Raw genomic sequence first — 14,861 nt, forward strand, 5'->3', positions numbered from 1 at the left:
CATTTCATGCAAGGATGGGCATGATAAAGGACAGAAATGGTAAGGATCTAACAGAAGCAGAAGATATTAAGAAGAGGTGGCAAGAACACACAGAAGAACTGTACAAAAAAGGTCTTAATGACCTAGATAATCACGATAATGTGTCACTCATCTAAGAGCTGGACATCCTGGAACGTGAAGTCAAGTGGGCCTTAGGAAGCACTACTAAGAACAAAGCTAGCAGAGATGGAATTCCAGCTGAGCTATTTAAAATCCTAAAAGATGATGTTGTTTAAGTGCTCCACTGAATATGTTGGTAAATTTGGAAAACTCAGCAGTAGCCACAGGACTGGAAAAGATCAGTTTTCTTTCCAATCCCAAAGAAAGGCAATGCCAAAGATTGTTCAAACTACTGTATGATTATGCTCATTTCACATGTTAGCAAGGTTACACTCAAAATCTTTCAAGCTAGGCTTCAGCAGTACATGAACTGAGAACTTCCAGGTGTACAAAAGCTGGATTTAGAAAAGGCAGAGGAAGAGATCAAATTGCCATCATTCACTGGATTACGGAAGAAGCAAGAGAATTCTACTTCCACTTCATTGACTATGCTAAAGCCTTCGTGGATCTAATGACTGTGCTAAAGACTGCATGGATCACAATAAACTGTGGGAAATACTTAAAGAGATGAGAGTGTCAGACCACCTTACCGATCTATTAAGTAATTTATTAATCTTTTGTTTGAATCTAAATATTTATTGGTTTAAGGGGCCATTTTTTCTATCAGTTAAAGAAAAGGTCTGTTAAAATGCTTCTGATTGTAGATTTGTCTCATCAGTTGTATTTCTGTTAATTTTTACTCTCTGTATTTTGAAAGTACGCTGTTAGATACACACACAATTAGAATTATTATATCTAAATAAAACTGAATTGAACTTTTTATGATTATGAAGTTTTATCTCAAGTAATGTATGTTGCTTTAAAGTCTACTCCAGTATTAAGACAGCTACATCATTTTCATTTTAACAAATTTGGCCAGTTGTCTTCTGAAAAATGGATGGTCCCAATATGTTCTTCTCCATGTCTCCTAACCACTCAAATGCTTTCCATCTCTTTGTGGGTTGCATTCTATGTAATTTCTTTTTATATTCACCTTCACAAATTCTCTCTTCAGCTATGTCTCATCTTTTCTTTAACCTAATAACCTAACTTTTAACATTAATTATACTTCTAATTTTAGAAGTTCTACTTAGTCCTCTTCCAAATGTTTGGTCATTGTTTATAATATCTTGTTTCTTGCTTATGTTTCCAAGCTTCTCAATTATTTTTTTTTAAAAAGCAGCATCACTGTTTTTAAAAGTGCATTTACACAATTATTTTATACTCAGTTCAGTTTAGTTGCTCAGCTGTGTCCGACTCTTTGCGACCCCATGGACTGCAGCACGCCAGGCCTCCCTGTCCATTACCAACTCCTGGAGTTTACCCAAACTCATGTCCACTGAGTCGGTGATGCCATCCAACCATTTCATCCTCTGTTGTCCCCTTCCCCTCCTGCCTTCAATCCTTCCCAGCATCAGGGTCTTTTCAAATGAGTCAGCTCTTCGCATCAGGTGGCCAAAGTATTTCAGTTTCAGTTTCAACTTCATTAGAAAGTGAAAGTGAAGTTGCTCAGTCCTGTCTGACTCTTTGCGACCCCATGGGCTGTAGCCTACCAGGCTCCTCCCTCCATGGGATTCTCCAGGCAAGAGTACCAGAGTGGGTTGCCATTTCCTTCTTTAGGGGATCTTCCCAACTCAGGGATCGAACCGGGGTCTCCCGCATTCCAGGCAGACGCTTTAGCCTCTGAGCCACCAGGGAAGGCCCTCAACTTCATTAGGTATCTGATAATTCCACTCTGGTGTGAATCTGCTGGCTCTACTTCTCATGCTGGTGAATTTCTTCATCTAATCTGTGATTTCTGATTGTGAACTGATTTCCCTTGATATGCTGTCTCTGAGAATTCTTGAAGGCCTGGGCTGAAGTGACATTATTTCAGATAAAATTTGTATCTGGCTTCTGTTTGCTTCTTGGGAGGCAACCAACCTGGGAGCACTTTAAATTCTTGGCGTGGAGAGTTTTGGGCCCCATGGAGGGAATCAAGTCAACGTGCACACGTGTGGACGTCAGTCCTTCTGTTTTAGGAGAATTAAAAGCCTGCCTCCAAGATAGAGACAGCCAGGTTTCCTTACTGCATACGCTGTCTTTCCCCAACTTCCCACTCCACTGTTCGCAGCTCTATTTCTCAATAATCCATACACCACCACCAAAGGGAAGCTCAGACTCAAAACCCAGCAGAAACATTCTGAGACAAACCAGCTTACATCCCAGGATTCCTGCTTTCATTTCGTCTTTGGTCTCTATGATTTCTCTTCTTTTATGCCAATTAGCAATATATTTAGTAGATACTTTATTAACTTTTCTTACAACATTTTGGTTGTTTCAATTAGACTATTCAAGTAGATTATTATATCACCTGCTACATTCCCACAAACTAAAGTCCCTACAATTGATTGTCATAAATAATTAAGTTCCAAATCTGAGTCAAACATTTTTCTTTTTCCAGTGACAAATTGCTGACCCCCAAAGCAGGTGATCTATTCAAAGACAAATGCATCTTAGTTAACGTAAAACAACATTTTAAAAGGAAAAGATATCCAAAGACCATTATTCCTTATAAGACAAAGTAAAAAAATTAGTTGGCAATGCAAAATTTGCAGAGAGTCAGAAAGCTACATTTGTTTATTATAAGAATGATGAAACAATTTTCTGGACTGTGACATTTGTAAACACGAAGTCTTAGTTCAGGGAAATGTCAGATTCCTTAAATGTTCCCCTGACAATAAAACATTTCCTGATGTGAAACCTTTATTTCTCAAAGTAACCATCTTATGGTTTCTGACTGAAAAGGTCTTACAGCCATTGCAGTGGTATTTACTATGGCCCTGCTTTCCCCTGCCTGTAAAAAAGTCACTGAAACGTCCACTAAAGGCAAAACATAGCATAAATTTCCTTTAGTATCTCTGTACAGTCAGGTGACCCTGAAGATGTCATGCACTTGTTTTAAATAATCAAGCTCCAAACAGCGCTAAAACAATTAAAAAAAGTTTGTGGTCATTATCTGCCACCAATTTCTGAAACACCGATTTAAGTCATAAATGCACACAAGTCAGACTTAGGACTGTGGCTGGATTTATACAAATCCAACTACAATATGAAAAAGTGTTCAAAGTACAGGCTCAGAGGGCAGCACATTTAAAACAAGGGCTCAAGAAATCCTTTGGCTCTCTGGGAACCCATGCTCCTCAGGCTTTGGCCACAAGATAATTCAGGAGAAATGGTATTCCAGTTGAACAATGGGACTCATTCCATTTTGTTATTCACAAGTTAAAACGCTACTGATTTAATTAAAAAAAAAAAAAACACACAACGAAGTTACTTTAAAAAAAAAGAGAGACATGGCTAAATTCTCAAACCATCTCACCTTTGCCCACCTCTTCTGAGGTATTTTTGTGTGTAAGTGGTTCTTCCTTTTGAAGTCAACAGAATTCGATTCCCAAACTTCTCTACACTGAAGTTAAAATTACTTTTTATAAATCTGTTTCTTGGTGGGGGAAAGATTAATTTACTGAGTGAAGGTGAGCTTAAAATATCTAAAACTTTCTCTAGAGCAATTCATTACTTGTATTGCTTTCTTTGAAAATCAATGTTATTAAGTATATTCCGTAGAAAATGTTTTATAAGCTCTCTCATAACAGGAGCTAAAAAGTGCACTCACATCGACAGAACACGGAGGCCTTGGCCTCTGACAACGGTTCACAAATGCAGAGCAGACACGGGTCATGCTCAGGGACCTAGGAGAGCAGAAGGCTGCTGCTCTTTCTGGCCTGATGCCTTCATTCTGTCGCGCCTGCCACACGGTGATGGCTGAAACATGGGCATGGAAACCAGCTGACCTGGGTCTGAATCTTTCAATGGCATCAGAAAAGCTAACTGGCCTCACCTTTCTGTTTCCTCCAGGTAACAACACAGGCTCCTTAGGGGTTGCTGAAAAGACAATGGAGTATCTAGAACTTGGCACACAGAAAATGCCAAGAAAATACTCACTACGATCCCAATGCTGGTTATCAACCCAGCATTCCTCAAATGACAAAAATAAGCAGAATGTGGCTTCAGAACAGCACTATTTATTTGCTAACAGTGAACTTATAAAAATCTTATTTCCATCTCTCAGGGCACACAGCCATTTTCCTAGGAAAACACCTTTATAATTACTAATTTAAAAATTGGTAAAATTACTAATTTTGTCACTAGTACTTCATATTTTACTTCAAAATTAATGGTTTTTTTTTCCTTACTTTTATACTGTCTTTTGATGTTCCAATTCTTTTGGGTTGTTGGCATTCCCACTCAGAAACACAAAGTTATTTTCTGATAACTCCCTGTCTCTCACAGAAGCCCTCCTTCTTAGCCTGACTTTTTAATGCTCTGATGACTTTGCTCAACTTGAGACAACTCATGTGTTTCAAGTTCCTTGAATGTTCATTCCCCCCACCCCCACCTTTCCTCTTTGCCTTTGAAAGATGGCCAGCCCCACCAGGCATGAACATGGGAGTCAAAATTGTCCCAGATACCCAGAAACTAGAGGTCACCTGCCTTGCATTGCAGAGATGGCTGAGTGAATAATTTAAGTGTCTGAGAAACACTATGCTTCCTTTTGTAGTACAATGTTAGCATGTAGTGTAGATTGACTTCTAATGCAGGTGAAAGCCAGTTTTCTTTAATGACATGAAAGCATTAAGATGAAGACATGGTGAGTGCTAAAAATTTTATCAATCTAAAATGATCAAACTTTCTGCAACAAAAGGTAAAAAGCTGACAGACAGGTTAGTAAAAGTCTGGATGAAGCTTAAGATAAGCTTCTATTTCCTTACAAAAATCAGCATGTCAGCATCACTTATCTTTTCCTCCAATGTTGTTGCTCAGTCATGTCCAACTCTTTGCAACCCTGTGGATTGTACCACTCCAAGCTTCCTGTCCTTCATTATCTCCCTGAGTTTGCTCAAACTCCTGTCCATTGAGTTGGTGATGCCATCTCATCCTCTGTTGCCCCCTTTTCCTCCTACCCTCAATCTTCCCAGCATCAGGGTCTTTTCTAATAAGTTGGCTCTTTGCATCAGGTGGCCAAAGTATTGGAGCTTCAGCCTCAGTCCTTTCAATGAGTATTCAGGGTTGATTTCCTTTAAGATTGACTGGTTTGATCTCCCTGCTGTCCGAGGGACTCTCAAGAGTCTTCTCCAGCACCACAATTTGAAAGCATCAATTTGTCAGTGCTCAGCCTTCTTTATGGTCCAATTCTCACACATCAGAGTCTCATACATGACTACTGGAAAAACCATAGCTATGACTGTACAAACTTTTGTTGGCAAAATGATGTCTCTGCTTTTTAATATGCTGTCTAGGTTTGTCATAGCTTTTCTTCAAAGGAGCAAGCATCTTTTAATTTCGTCCCTAAATGCTGTATCACGAGCAAAGACCACTTCAGGTCCATTTTAAGGATGATGACACGGAAGCCGAATGGTGTTAAGTTGCCAACAACAAAGATTTTAGACATTCAGAGTCCTTTGCATCTAACAATTACTTCTTATGAATCCCATTTAAAAACTTCTTATATAGTTGTACGTTTATTCAGAATAGGGCCAAATGGTCTTTTGCTGCTGATTATCCTATAAAATAGGGGGAAAAGTACCTGACCGATGACAGAAAAATGAAAGAACCCTAAAGAAAGGGGAACAAACAAAAGACAGACAGCAGAGAAGAGTGAGAGGGGATTCAGAGTTTCCAAACCTCAGACAGGTCCTAACTCTGGGCCTGGACCTGCGTGCATGGGGACGGCACCGCTGATAAACCCCGACGCTGTGCGCCGGCCGTCTCGTGGCCTCCGTCCAGCTGGCGGGGAGCGCGCATCCGGCGGGGCAGGCTGTCATCACTGCCGTCACCCGGCGCAGCGCCTGGCGCAAAGTACTGCATGGACACACGTCTGCTTCATCACTAAATATAACACTCACATAATCCGGTTTCAGACCGGACCTTGTGTACGTTTCTTGATGAGGTAAAGACAAGAGAAGTAACCAGATTTAAAAGAAGTTAGCTGTTTCTTCCACTTTCCCAATAAGAACATTTAGAAATACAATACACAAAGTTAAACAGGTATGTTGAAAATCATCTTTTGTATTTTTAGGGTATAAATCTTCATGAAAATATTTTAAAAGTTCACATATTGGCAAGAAAAAGGAAAACTCTGAGGTCTGACATTTAATTGTAATGCAGAAAATATGTGAACATTTACTCTAAATTTAGTCAATATGAAACAACTTTATGTATTCATAATATTTATAACAAATTTAGGAAACAAAGTATATACATGCATATATATATATGTATATATATTTCAAAAGAAATAGTAGTCTTGATTTAGAAAGGTGCAGAAATAGAAGAAAATCCAGACACAAATCATACTCTTGCAAGGTTCCAGATGATTAATTTCAGCTACTCCACAGGCATGAATTACACTAAGAATTGCAGGGGTCAAGACTCAGCTGCCTTTTCCACTGCAGAACTAATAAAATGTCATGCTGCCTGGTGTCCTAAGTGATACCTTGGTATCTCTATACTTTCAATGATAAACAAGAGAAGCAGAAACCTTCTGCTCATATAATACAGGACAGGAGAGACACGGTCTATACTTTCTTTCATCATTCTCAGGATTTAATAGAAAACAAAAAAATTAATTCAAGAAAGTTAAACAGGCCAGAAGGGTAAAGATTACTCACAAGTAAATGAACAGGGGGCTTCTCAAGCAGGGCCACCTGAGCATAGGATCTCTAAGGGGGCAAGTGAAGTTATCGGAGACACGCTGGTACCCACCTACCATGAGTCTGTGTTAAAGAAAAGTTATCCGACACTTGTTAAAATGGTAATGAAGACTACTCAAGACTACTGCAATAAGGGAGAGAGATCACACGGAACTCAAATACAGAAAAGATAGCTGGAGGTTTATAGCCAATGTGCAGAATGAGGGGGTTGGTGGATCGAAAATTACCAAGAGAAGACATCAGGGTAGGGGGATTCTTGGTGAAGGCAGGTTAAGCACATGGGCGATAGCGGGGGGAAGAGGAATTGGATCCATACCAAGGGTACCAGACTGTCTTTAAACTGACTTAGCAGGATTCCCACTACAACTGGGGCTCTGCGGGCCCAGAAAGGTGAGTGGGGGGACGAGGAACGAGACTGAAGCCTAACTGAGCAGAGGCTTAGAGGATCCTGACTCAAGTTTGCTCAAGGAGAGAATCGCTATTGTTGTCAGACACTGTTTGAGGTGCTGGGGACCCCATGGCAAGTGAGACAGACAAGGCCCTTAAGCTTGTGCAGCTCAAAAGGAATCACACACACAAGTTTTTGTGTGGAGAGAAAAGAAACCAGAACAGGGGAAGAGGCAGAAGGCCAGAAGCAGGAAAGCTATCACAAAAGCAAGAGGAAGCATGTTAACTCCTAGGGCAGAAGTGCCTCTTTCCCCAGAGAAAGCAGACGGTGACTTGGGACATGTCTCCGGCAGCCAGCGCAGAAGATGGTGCAATATTCCTTGGAGGGGGCCTGCTTAGCTGTTTTGAACAGCTGGAAAATTAGAGACTTCTAAGGCCCAGACGATAGGCCAAGTGCAGTTTCCATCCAGTGATGAGCGAAGTAAGGAAGGGGAGTTATCTGTTCAGAAAAATAAGGACAGGAGCAGCTGCAGCATCAACTGCAGTTCCTGTGAACAGCCACGGCCCACAGTTGGCAAGAAATGTGGTCATATTACTACTAAGCAAAAATACTGCAAATGTAAATGGCGGAAGTGAGGTTCTCCAAAGAGAGGCAAGGGTAGAAGAAAGATCTTGCTCACAGAGTAGCACAGAGCAAGGTCAGCTAGTCCTTGAACAGAAAATCACATGGGCATAAACGTAAATCACTCAGAGAGCATATTTTTAACTCTCAAGATCTTTTCCATTCTATATTTATGTAATTTTGTGTTCCTTATGTGTTATCTTCTTCAGCGGTATTAAGTAGCCACTGGCCATTTTTTGATGCTTCTCATTTCAAAATGCACACAGGCAGAAGGTTTTCTTGGAAAACAAAGATGACAGAAATGTTACAAAAGAGCTTCCTCAGTGAAATTATTTAGTTCTCCAGACAGGATATTTAGTGATGTCCTAATAAATAAAGAATTAATGTAGAAGGAAGTGCTGGTACATCTCCCTGCCTTTAAGGTAAACATGATTAAAATGGTAACAGAAAGGCCTGAGGTTATCACAAGGGGTATCAATTTATGCAGTATAATATTGATTTCAGAACACTGGATTTAGTTTTCAGTCACCAGCTATTCAGTCTAACTCACCTAACATTTCAGTTAACTAGCACATTTAGCATTTAACTTAAATATTATTCTCCCCCTTAGTTGAAACAGGGCAACAAAAATGCACGAGCAGTAAGGGAACGGCAAGTAAAAGATTCTGAGTGGCAGTCACGGTCCCCAACTGGGTATATGCACTCTGGAATTTTCAGTTATCAACCTGAAAAATTAAACATGTCCCCCACGAGAGGCACACCTCTTCATGTTTTCTTCCATATAAGGACTCTGCTGATTATGAATCGGGTTTTACATAAAATAATGCCAAGATGTGTGTTTAGAGCAGCTTTGATACTAAAGGTACATTATTTTTAGGGCAACTTCAATCTGTTTAATCTACTACCTAAAACCATTGTGTGATGACTCCAAATATTCCCCTTTCAGTCAAAAAACAAACAGATAAAGAAAGAAGGCGTATGTGAGAGTCCGCTCTATGCCAGGAACCCTGCTAAGCCCTTTTCCGTGCATTTTCACTACTCTTCACGATTGCTAAGTAGGCATCACAAAGCAGGCACCACTGCCTCACTTGGAGTTGTGCAAGTATGAAGATAGCTTTCCCAGGGTCACCAATTATTTAGTGGTACAGTTGAGATTTTAAAGTCTTACTGTCCCACTATACCCAACTGTAATGAAGAGGAACTATTTTAAAAAATTTAACAATCACAATATCAATCTTCTATGTCTCTCCTGTTATAAACCAAACATACTCAGTGTCTTCAACAGTTAAACTCACCCACAGCACTAGCTTCTTCTAACCAGTCATAATCACGTAATTGTGCAAGTGTGCTCAGTCGCTCAGATGTGTCTGACTGCTTGCAATCCCGGGGACTGTAGCCTGCCAGGCTCCTCTATCCGTGGGATTTTCCCAGGCAAGAATACTGCATTGGGTAGCCTCCTACTCCAGGGGGTCTTCCCGATCCAGGAATTGAACCTGTGCCTCGTGCATTGGCAGGCGGATTCTTTACCGCTGAGCCACGCAGGAAGCCCCAATCATATAATTAACTCATAACAAATCAGCAATCAATTAAAACACACACACACACACTACCATCCCCCCAACCACACACACACACACACACACACATACAGATCTTTCTAATCCTGACCTACACAATTAACTGACTTTTGAACACAAGAGTGGGAACTGATTTCTAGTTCATTTTCTTAGTACTGGTCAATCACTGCAACTGTTGAGAGCTTTCAGAATCCTAGGACTGCCATTCAAAAGAACTCCTCTGAGGCTTATGCTATTCATAGGTTTAATGCTAGTAAAGCAAAAAAGAAAAAAAAGACAGGCCCAGAACCATACCCAGAATTTAGCAGCTATCACTGGAGAACACTCTACAAATTGCTCCGAATCCATCTGTGTGCAACTCAACATCTTAAAATCCATCTATCTCATTCACGTACATTGTGTTTTCTTGTATACAGGATATTCTATACTTTTAACTCAATGAATTCCACACACCGGTCAGTTGAGTATTCTCATTTTAAAAAACAGTATCAGGTTATTGTAAGATTTGTTTGTTCTGTTCCTTTCCATATGGTTTTCCATGAGCTCACTGGGAAGGTCTTTTTGATACATCCACTTGTCTCAACTGATGTACTGAGTTAACTGATCAAATACTAATCTAGGTGTTACTGTGAAGGTATTTTATAGATAAGATCAAAGACCATAATCAGTTGACTTTAAGTAAAGGAGATTATCCTAGATAGCCTGGGTAGACCTGAGCCTTCCAGCAGAGCTGAGGCTTCCCTGAACAAGAAGAAATTCCACTTGTGGTTGGCAGCGTCAGCCTATGCCTGAGAGTTCCAGCCTGTCCCTCCTGAAGGCCTGCCCTACTGGTTTCAGACTTTCCTAGCCAGCCAGCACCCTAATCATGTAAGCCAATTCCCTGTAATAAATCTCTTAATATATATCTCCTACTGGTTCTGCTTCTCTGGTTAAACCTTGACAGATACACTCACTAACCATCGATATTTCACAAACATAAAATACCTAGCAATAACTTTAGTGAGAAATATGTAGTTTCCTATATAACTCAGAGGTACAGTCCCAAACAAATGTGAAGATTTACACATAGTCCTAGTCAAACATATAGCTGGGTTTTGTTCAGATCAAGGCAAAATAATCTTAAAGTTCCTTTAGAAGAATTTTTTTTTTTAAAGAGAGAACAATTTGGAAAACAATAATTGCTAAATTTACTGAGTGATTACTCTCTGCTGGGTTTTTCACCTAAGCTACACAAAAATCACCTAGAAAACAAAGACAATGGTCTCATAAGTCAAGGAAAGATCAAGTTAGGAAGGAAGGCCAGGACCTGGCATATTCTCTAAGTATCTTCCAACCTGAACATAGCCTTCAGGATTTTTTTTAAATGCTTCCCTCTTTAATTCCTCACGTTCATTCATGGCTGCAAGGACTAGAATCTTATGTATGAGGGCCCAGTGCACCTTTACACCGCCTTCCTCCTGGAATCCCAATCTCTGTGTATCATGTCCTCCTCGTTAATTCCTCATAAATGCTGAAAACATGGGGCAGAGAGAGGCAGCGGGGAAAAAAAGGTAAGGACCCTAAGTGGTCAGGAAGAAAACAGAGGCACTGGCACTTGCTAAGTCTCATTCAAAGTAGGACCATTTATTATGAAAGTGGACACAGAAAGTTCAGAGTGCGAAAGTGTGGAGGAAATTTTTTCTCTGCATTTGGAGTCTATTAAGCAATTTGTGTATCCTTTAATAACAGGCCTACTAATAATTTAAAGATATAATGGAGTAATGAATAGAAAATGAAAGCAGCGCTGTCTGGAGGAAGACACTGTACCTGAAATTTTTGATGAACTGGAGAAAGGCAAAGTCCCTTCCACCATCCTAGGCCCAAGCAGGTAACCGTGGGAGGACCACAGCACAGTGACACCTGTCAGCTTGTCTAAGATTCGACCGTCCATGCTCAGCTCTGCGCGGGGCTGGACTTGCAGCTCAGGCGAGTGGTTCCTGAGCGGTGTTGTGCATCTTTCAGAGAACGTGAAAACCAAGGTGGATGTAGCAGTCATGAGATCAAAATGGATGTATCTTTTTCCTTTACGGATCTTGCTCAAAGAAGTTTAAAAATGATGCAGTACCCAATTAATAATATAAAATGGTATATATTTTCTGATCATAATGTAATATAGATAAAATACTAATAATGAGGGAATCTAATCAACAACTAGACATGAGTACAATATTGTGTATTTTAAAAATTTGTGTCAACTATCTCTGAAATATGGGGCTTCCTATGTGGCACTAGTGATAAAGAGTCCATCTGCCAATACAGGAGACGCAAGAGAAGTGGATTCAATCTCTAGGTCAGAAAGATCCCCTCAAGTAGGAAATGGCGACCCATTCTTGCCTGGAGATTCCCACTGACAGAGGAGCCTGGCGGGCTATAGCCCATAAGGTCACAAAGAGTCGTAAACAACTGAGAGACTAAACATACACATCTCTCAAATGTATTTATTTCATATTAACCAGAATATGGGGTAACTGTGCGATTATCTGGGTGCTAAGGGCTTCCCCAGTGGCTCAGTGGTAAAAAATCTGCCTGCAACGCAGGAAGACACGGGTTCGATTCTTGGGTCGGGAAGATCCCCTGGAGGAGGGTATGGCAACCCACTCCAGTCTTCTTCCCTGGAGAATATCATGGACAGAGGAGCCTGGCAGGCTCTAGTCCGTGGGGTCCCAAGGAGTCGGACATGGTTGATGCAACTAAGCATGTGCTCGCACACTGGGTGCTAATATCCCTGATGGTTTTGGGGTCTGGGAATTCTCAGCACAGTAAATAGTGCTGTTGAAAAGCTTTAATGCTTGATGATGGTGCTGATATGATATAAATGTTGGAGGAAAACAACATTTAAAATAAGCCATCTCCAGAATTTGCAACTAGCTGGCCCTATCTTCATACCTACAGTTTCAGGAAGCAAGTCAAGCTACTGCATGTGTGTCCAGTACTGAGAAGCTGTCTTATGATCACATATTAGCCTGATAAATTGTCACGGGTGTCTGATCTCCTTCCTGTGACAGTCTGCACCATTACATCTAGACAGTAATAATACTTTACACATCAGAGGGCCAGCTTCTCCTGAACACTCTCCATCTGCAATACAGACAGGATACTTTCACACAGAGAAACATACAAAAAATATGGTTAGCCTAGACCTACAGAAAAAATGCTAAAGCCAACAAGAGCTTGGTTCAATTTTTTTTCATTTTAAGGAATAATATCAAAAGAAAAGATCATAAGACCTGAGATGACATGATTAAATGGAAGAAGGTTTCTTGGGGAATCAATTAGAAGACCAGCATAATTGCTTTTTAATGGGGCTCTCTGGAATAATCATCTGTGTTTGAAAGACAGCTTACCAGTGATGCCGTTGGGCTCCTGCTGGAGGTCACAGTACCAGAGTCTGTTTACAGGATCACATCCCTCCCTTATCGACAATAAGACATAGCGACCGTCGTCAGATAACTACAAAGGAAACAAAAACAGCACAGGGAACTTAGTAGAATATATTTTTTGTGAGAACATGTTACACATTAAGTTAAAAGAAAAATTCACTGGTGTATCTTTACCGCAAACTTATGACTGGAGAAGAAAATTAGAAAAAAGATAACATCAATTTTAACTTATTTTGCAGTTAATCACTTTATTTTAACAAAACATAGTGAAATATTTAAGTTGAAAATATCAGTATATATAACTGAACGTCATGACTCAAAATGACTTTTACTTAGAGCCTATTCTTTATAGTCAGTAGTACTGTAATAATTTTGTATGGTGACAGATGGTTATGAGACTTGCCATGGTGATCATTTATTGTAATATATTTGATTGTTGGATCACTATGTCATACACCTAAAACTAACTTAATAATCTATGCCAATTGTGCTTTTTCAAAAGTTTAAAAAAATAAAGTCTATTCTTTAACTGAGATATACATGCAATCTGTCATTCTGAATATTAATATCCTAAATTTGAATTTTTGTCATGGGTTACACATTTTAAAAGCTGTACTAAATACATAAGAATTAGCATAATGGGTGTGAATGCACAAAAGTTCACTTGTGGTTCATAATGTTCACGTTAACAAGTTTCTATTGAACAAATGAACAACTTTTTACATGGATCTTTAGTCCCCTACACAAGGCAGCAGAAATAAAAGGCTGTGCTTCAGCAGCTATCTTTTACAATATTAAACATCAGAATCTTAGGTAGCAAAAAGAATCTTAATACTAATGCAACAAATAACACTGTTTTGAGTTGTCAAAATTGATATAAGTAGTATCAGACTATATATATCCTTTTGCAACTAATTTTTTCATTCAATATTTTAAAAATTAATCTATGTTGATACATGTATATTTGCTTCACTGGTTTTAACCGAGGTAAAATATTCCAGTCTAGGAAAACACTATAATTGATTCATCTTCCTACCACATGAGCATGTAGATTATTTCCATTTTCTTCATTTGTGGTTTTTGTCCTTCTTTGGCCAGGCAACACTTGTGCCTTCATATACATGTTTCCTAGGGTACATCAGTCAGTTCAGTTCAGTCTCTCAGTCGTGTCCAACTCTTTGAGACCCTATGAACCGCAGCACGCGCCAGGCCTCCCTGTCCATCACCAACTCCTGGAGTTTACTCAAAATCATGTCCATCCAGTCGGTGATGCCATCCAGCCATCTCATACTCTGTCGTCCCCTTCTCCTCCTGCCCCCAACCCCTCCCAGCATCAGGGTCTTTTCCAATGAGTCAACTCTTTCGCATGAGGTGGCCAAAATATTGGAGTTTCAGCTTCAGCATCAGTCCTTCCAATGAACACCCAGGACTGATCTCCTTTAGGATGGACTAGTTGGATCTCCTTGCAGTCCAAGGGACTCTCAAGAGTCTTCTCCAACACCACAGTGCAAAAGCATCAATTCTTCAGCACTCAGTTTTCTTCATCGTCCAACTCTCACATCCATACATGACCAATGGAAAAACCATAGCCTTGACCAGACGGACCTTTGTTGGCAAAGTAATGTCTCTGCTTTTTAATATGCTTATCTAGGTTGGTCATAACTTTCTAACTACAAGTAAAACTGCTCAGTGATACAATATGCACATATTCTACTTCACCAGATGTTGCCAAATTATCTTCCTAAGTGATTTTACTGACTTACACTCACATATCAGTTATTTTCCACGTCCCATTCTGAAGGTGAATTATATGTGCCATCTTCACTAGGCCATGATACCTAGATATTTGGTCAAACATTATTCTAGATGTTTCTGTGCAAGTGTTTTTCTGAATGAGGTTGACATTTAAACTGGTGGACTCTGAGTACAACTGATTACCCTCCGTAAGGTGATGCGCCTCAACCAA

The 14,861-nt window shown here is 40.0% G+C and overlaps 1 protein-coding gene across 1 annotated transcript in view; it reads right to left on the reverse strand.

Annotated features, from left to right (window-relative positions):
- LOC122422752 (prolyl endopeptidase) overlaps positions 1 to 14,861 on the reverse strand; it is a 133,563-nt gene that overhangs the window by 66,221 nt on the left and 52,481 nt on the right. Inside the window, exon 7 of the mRNA XM_043439380.1 lies at positions 12,860 to 12,965. Within this exon, the coding sequence (XP_043295315.1) occupies positions 12,860 to 12,965 (106 nt within the window). The remainder of the gene's footprint in view (positions 1 to 12,859; positions 12,966 to 14,861) is intronic.

This window comes from Cervus canadensis, chromosome 20, assembly GCF_019320065.1.
Source record: "Cervus canadensis isolate Bull #8, Minnesota chromosome 20, ASM1932006v1, whole genome shotgun sequence".
In the NCBI taxonomy this organism is placed as follows: domain Eukaryota; kingdom Metazoa; phylum Chordata; class Mammalia; order Artiodactyla; family Cervidae; genus Cervus; species Cervus canadensis.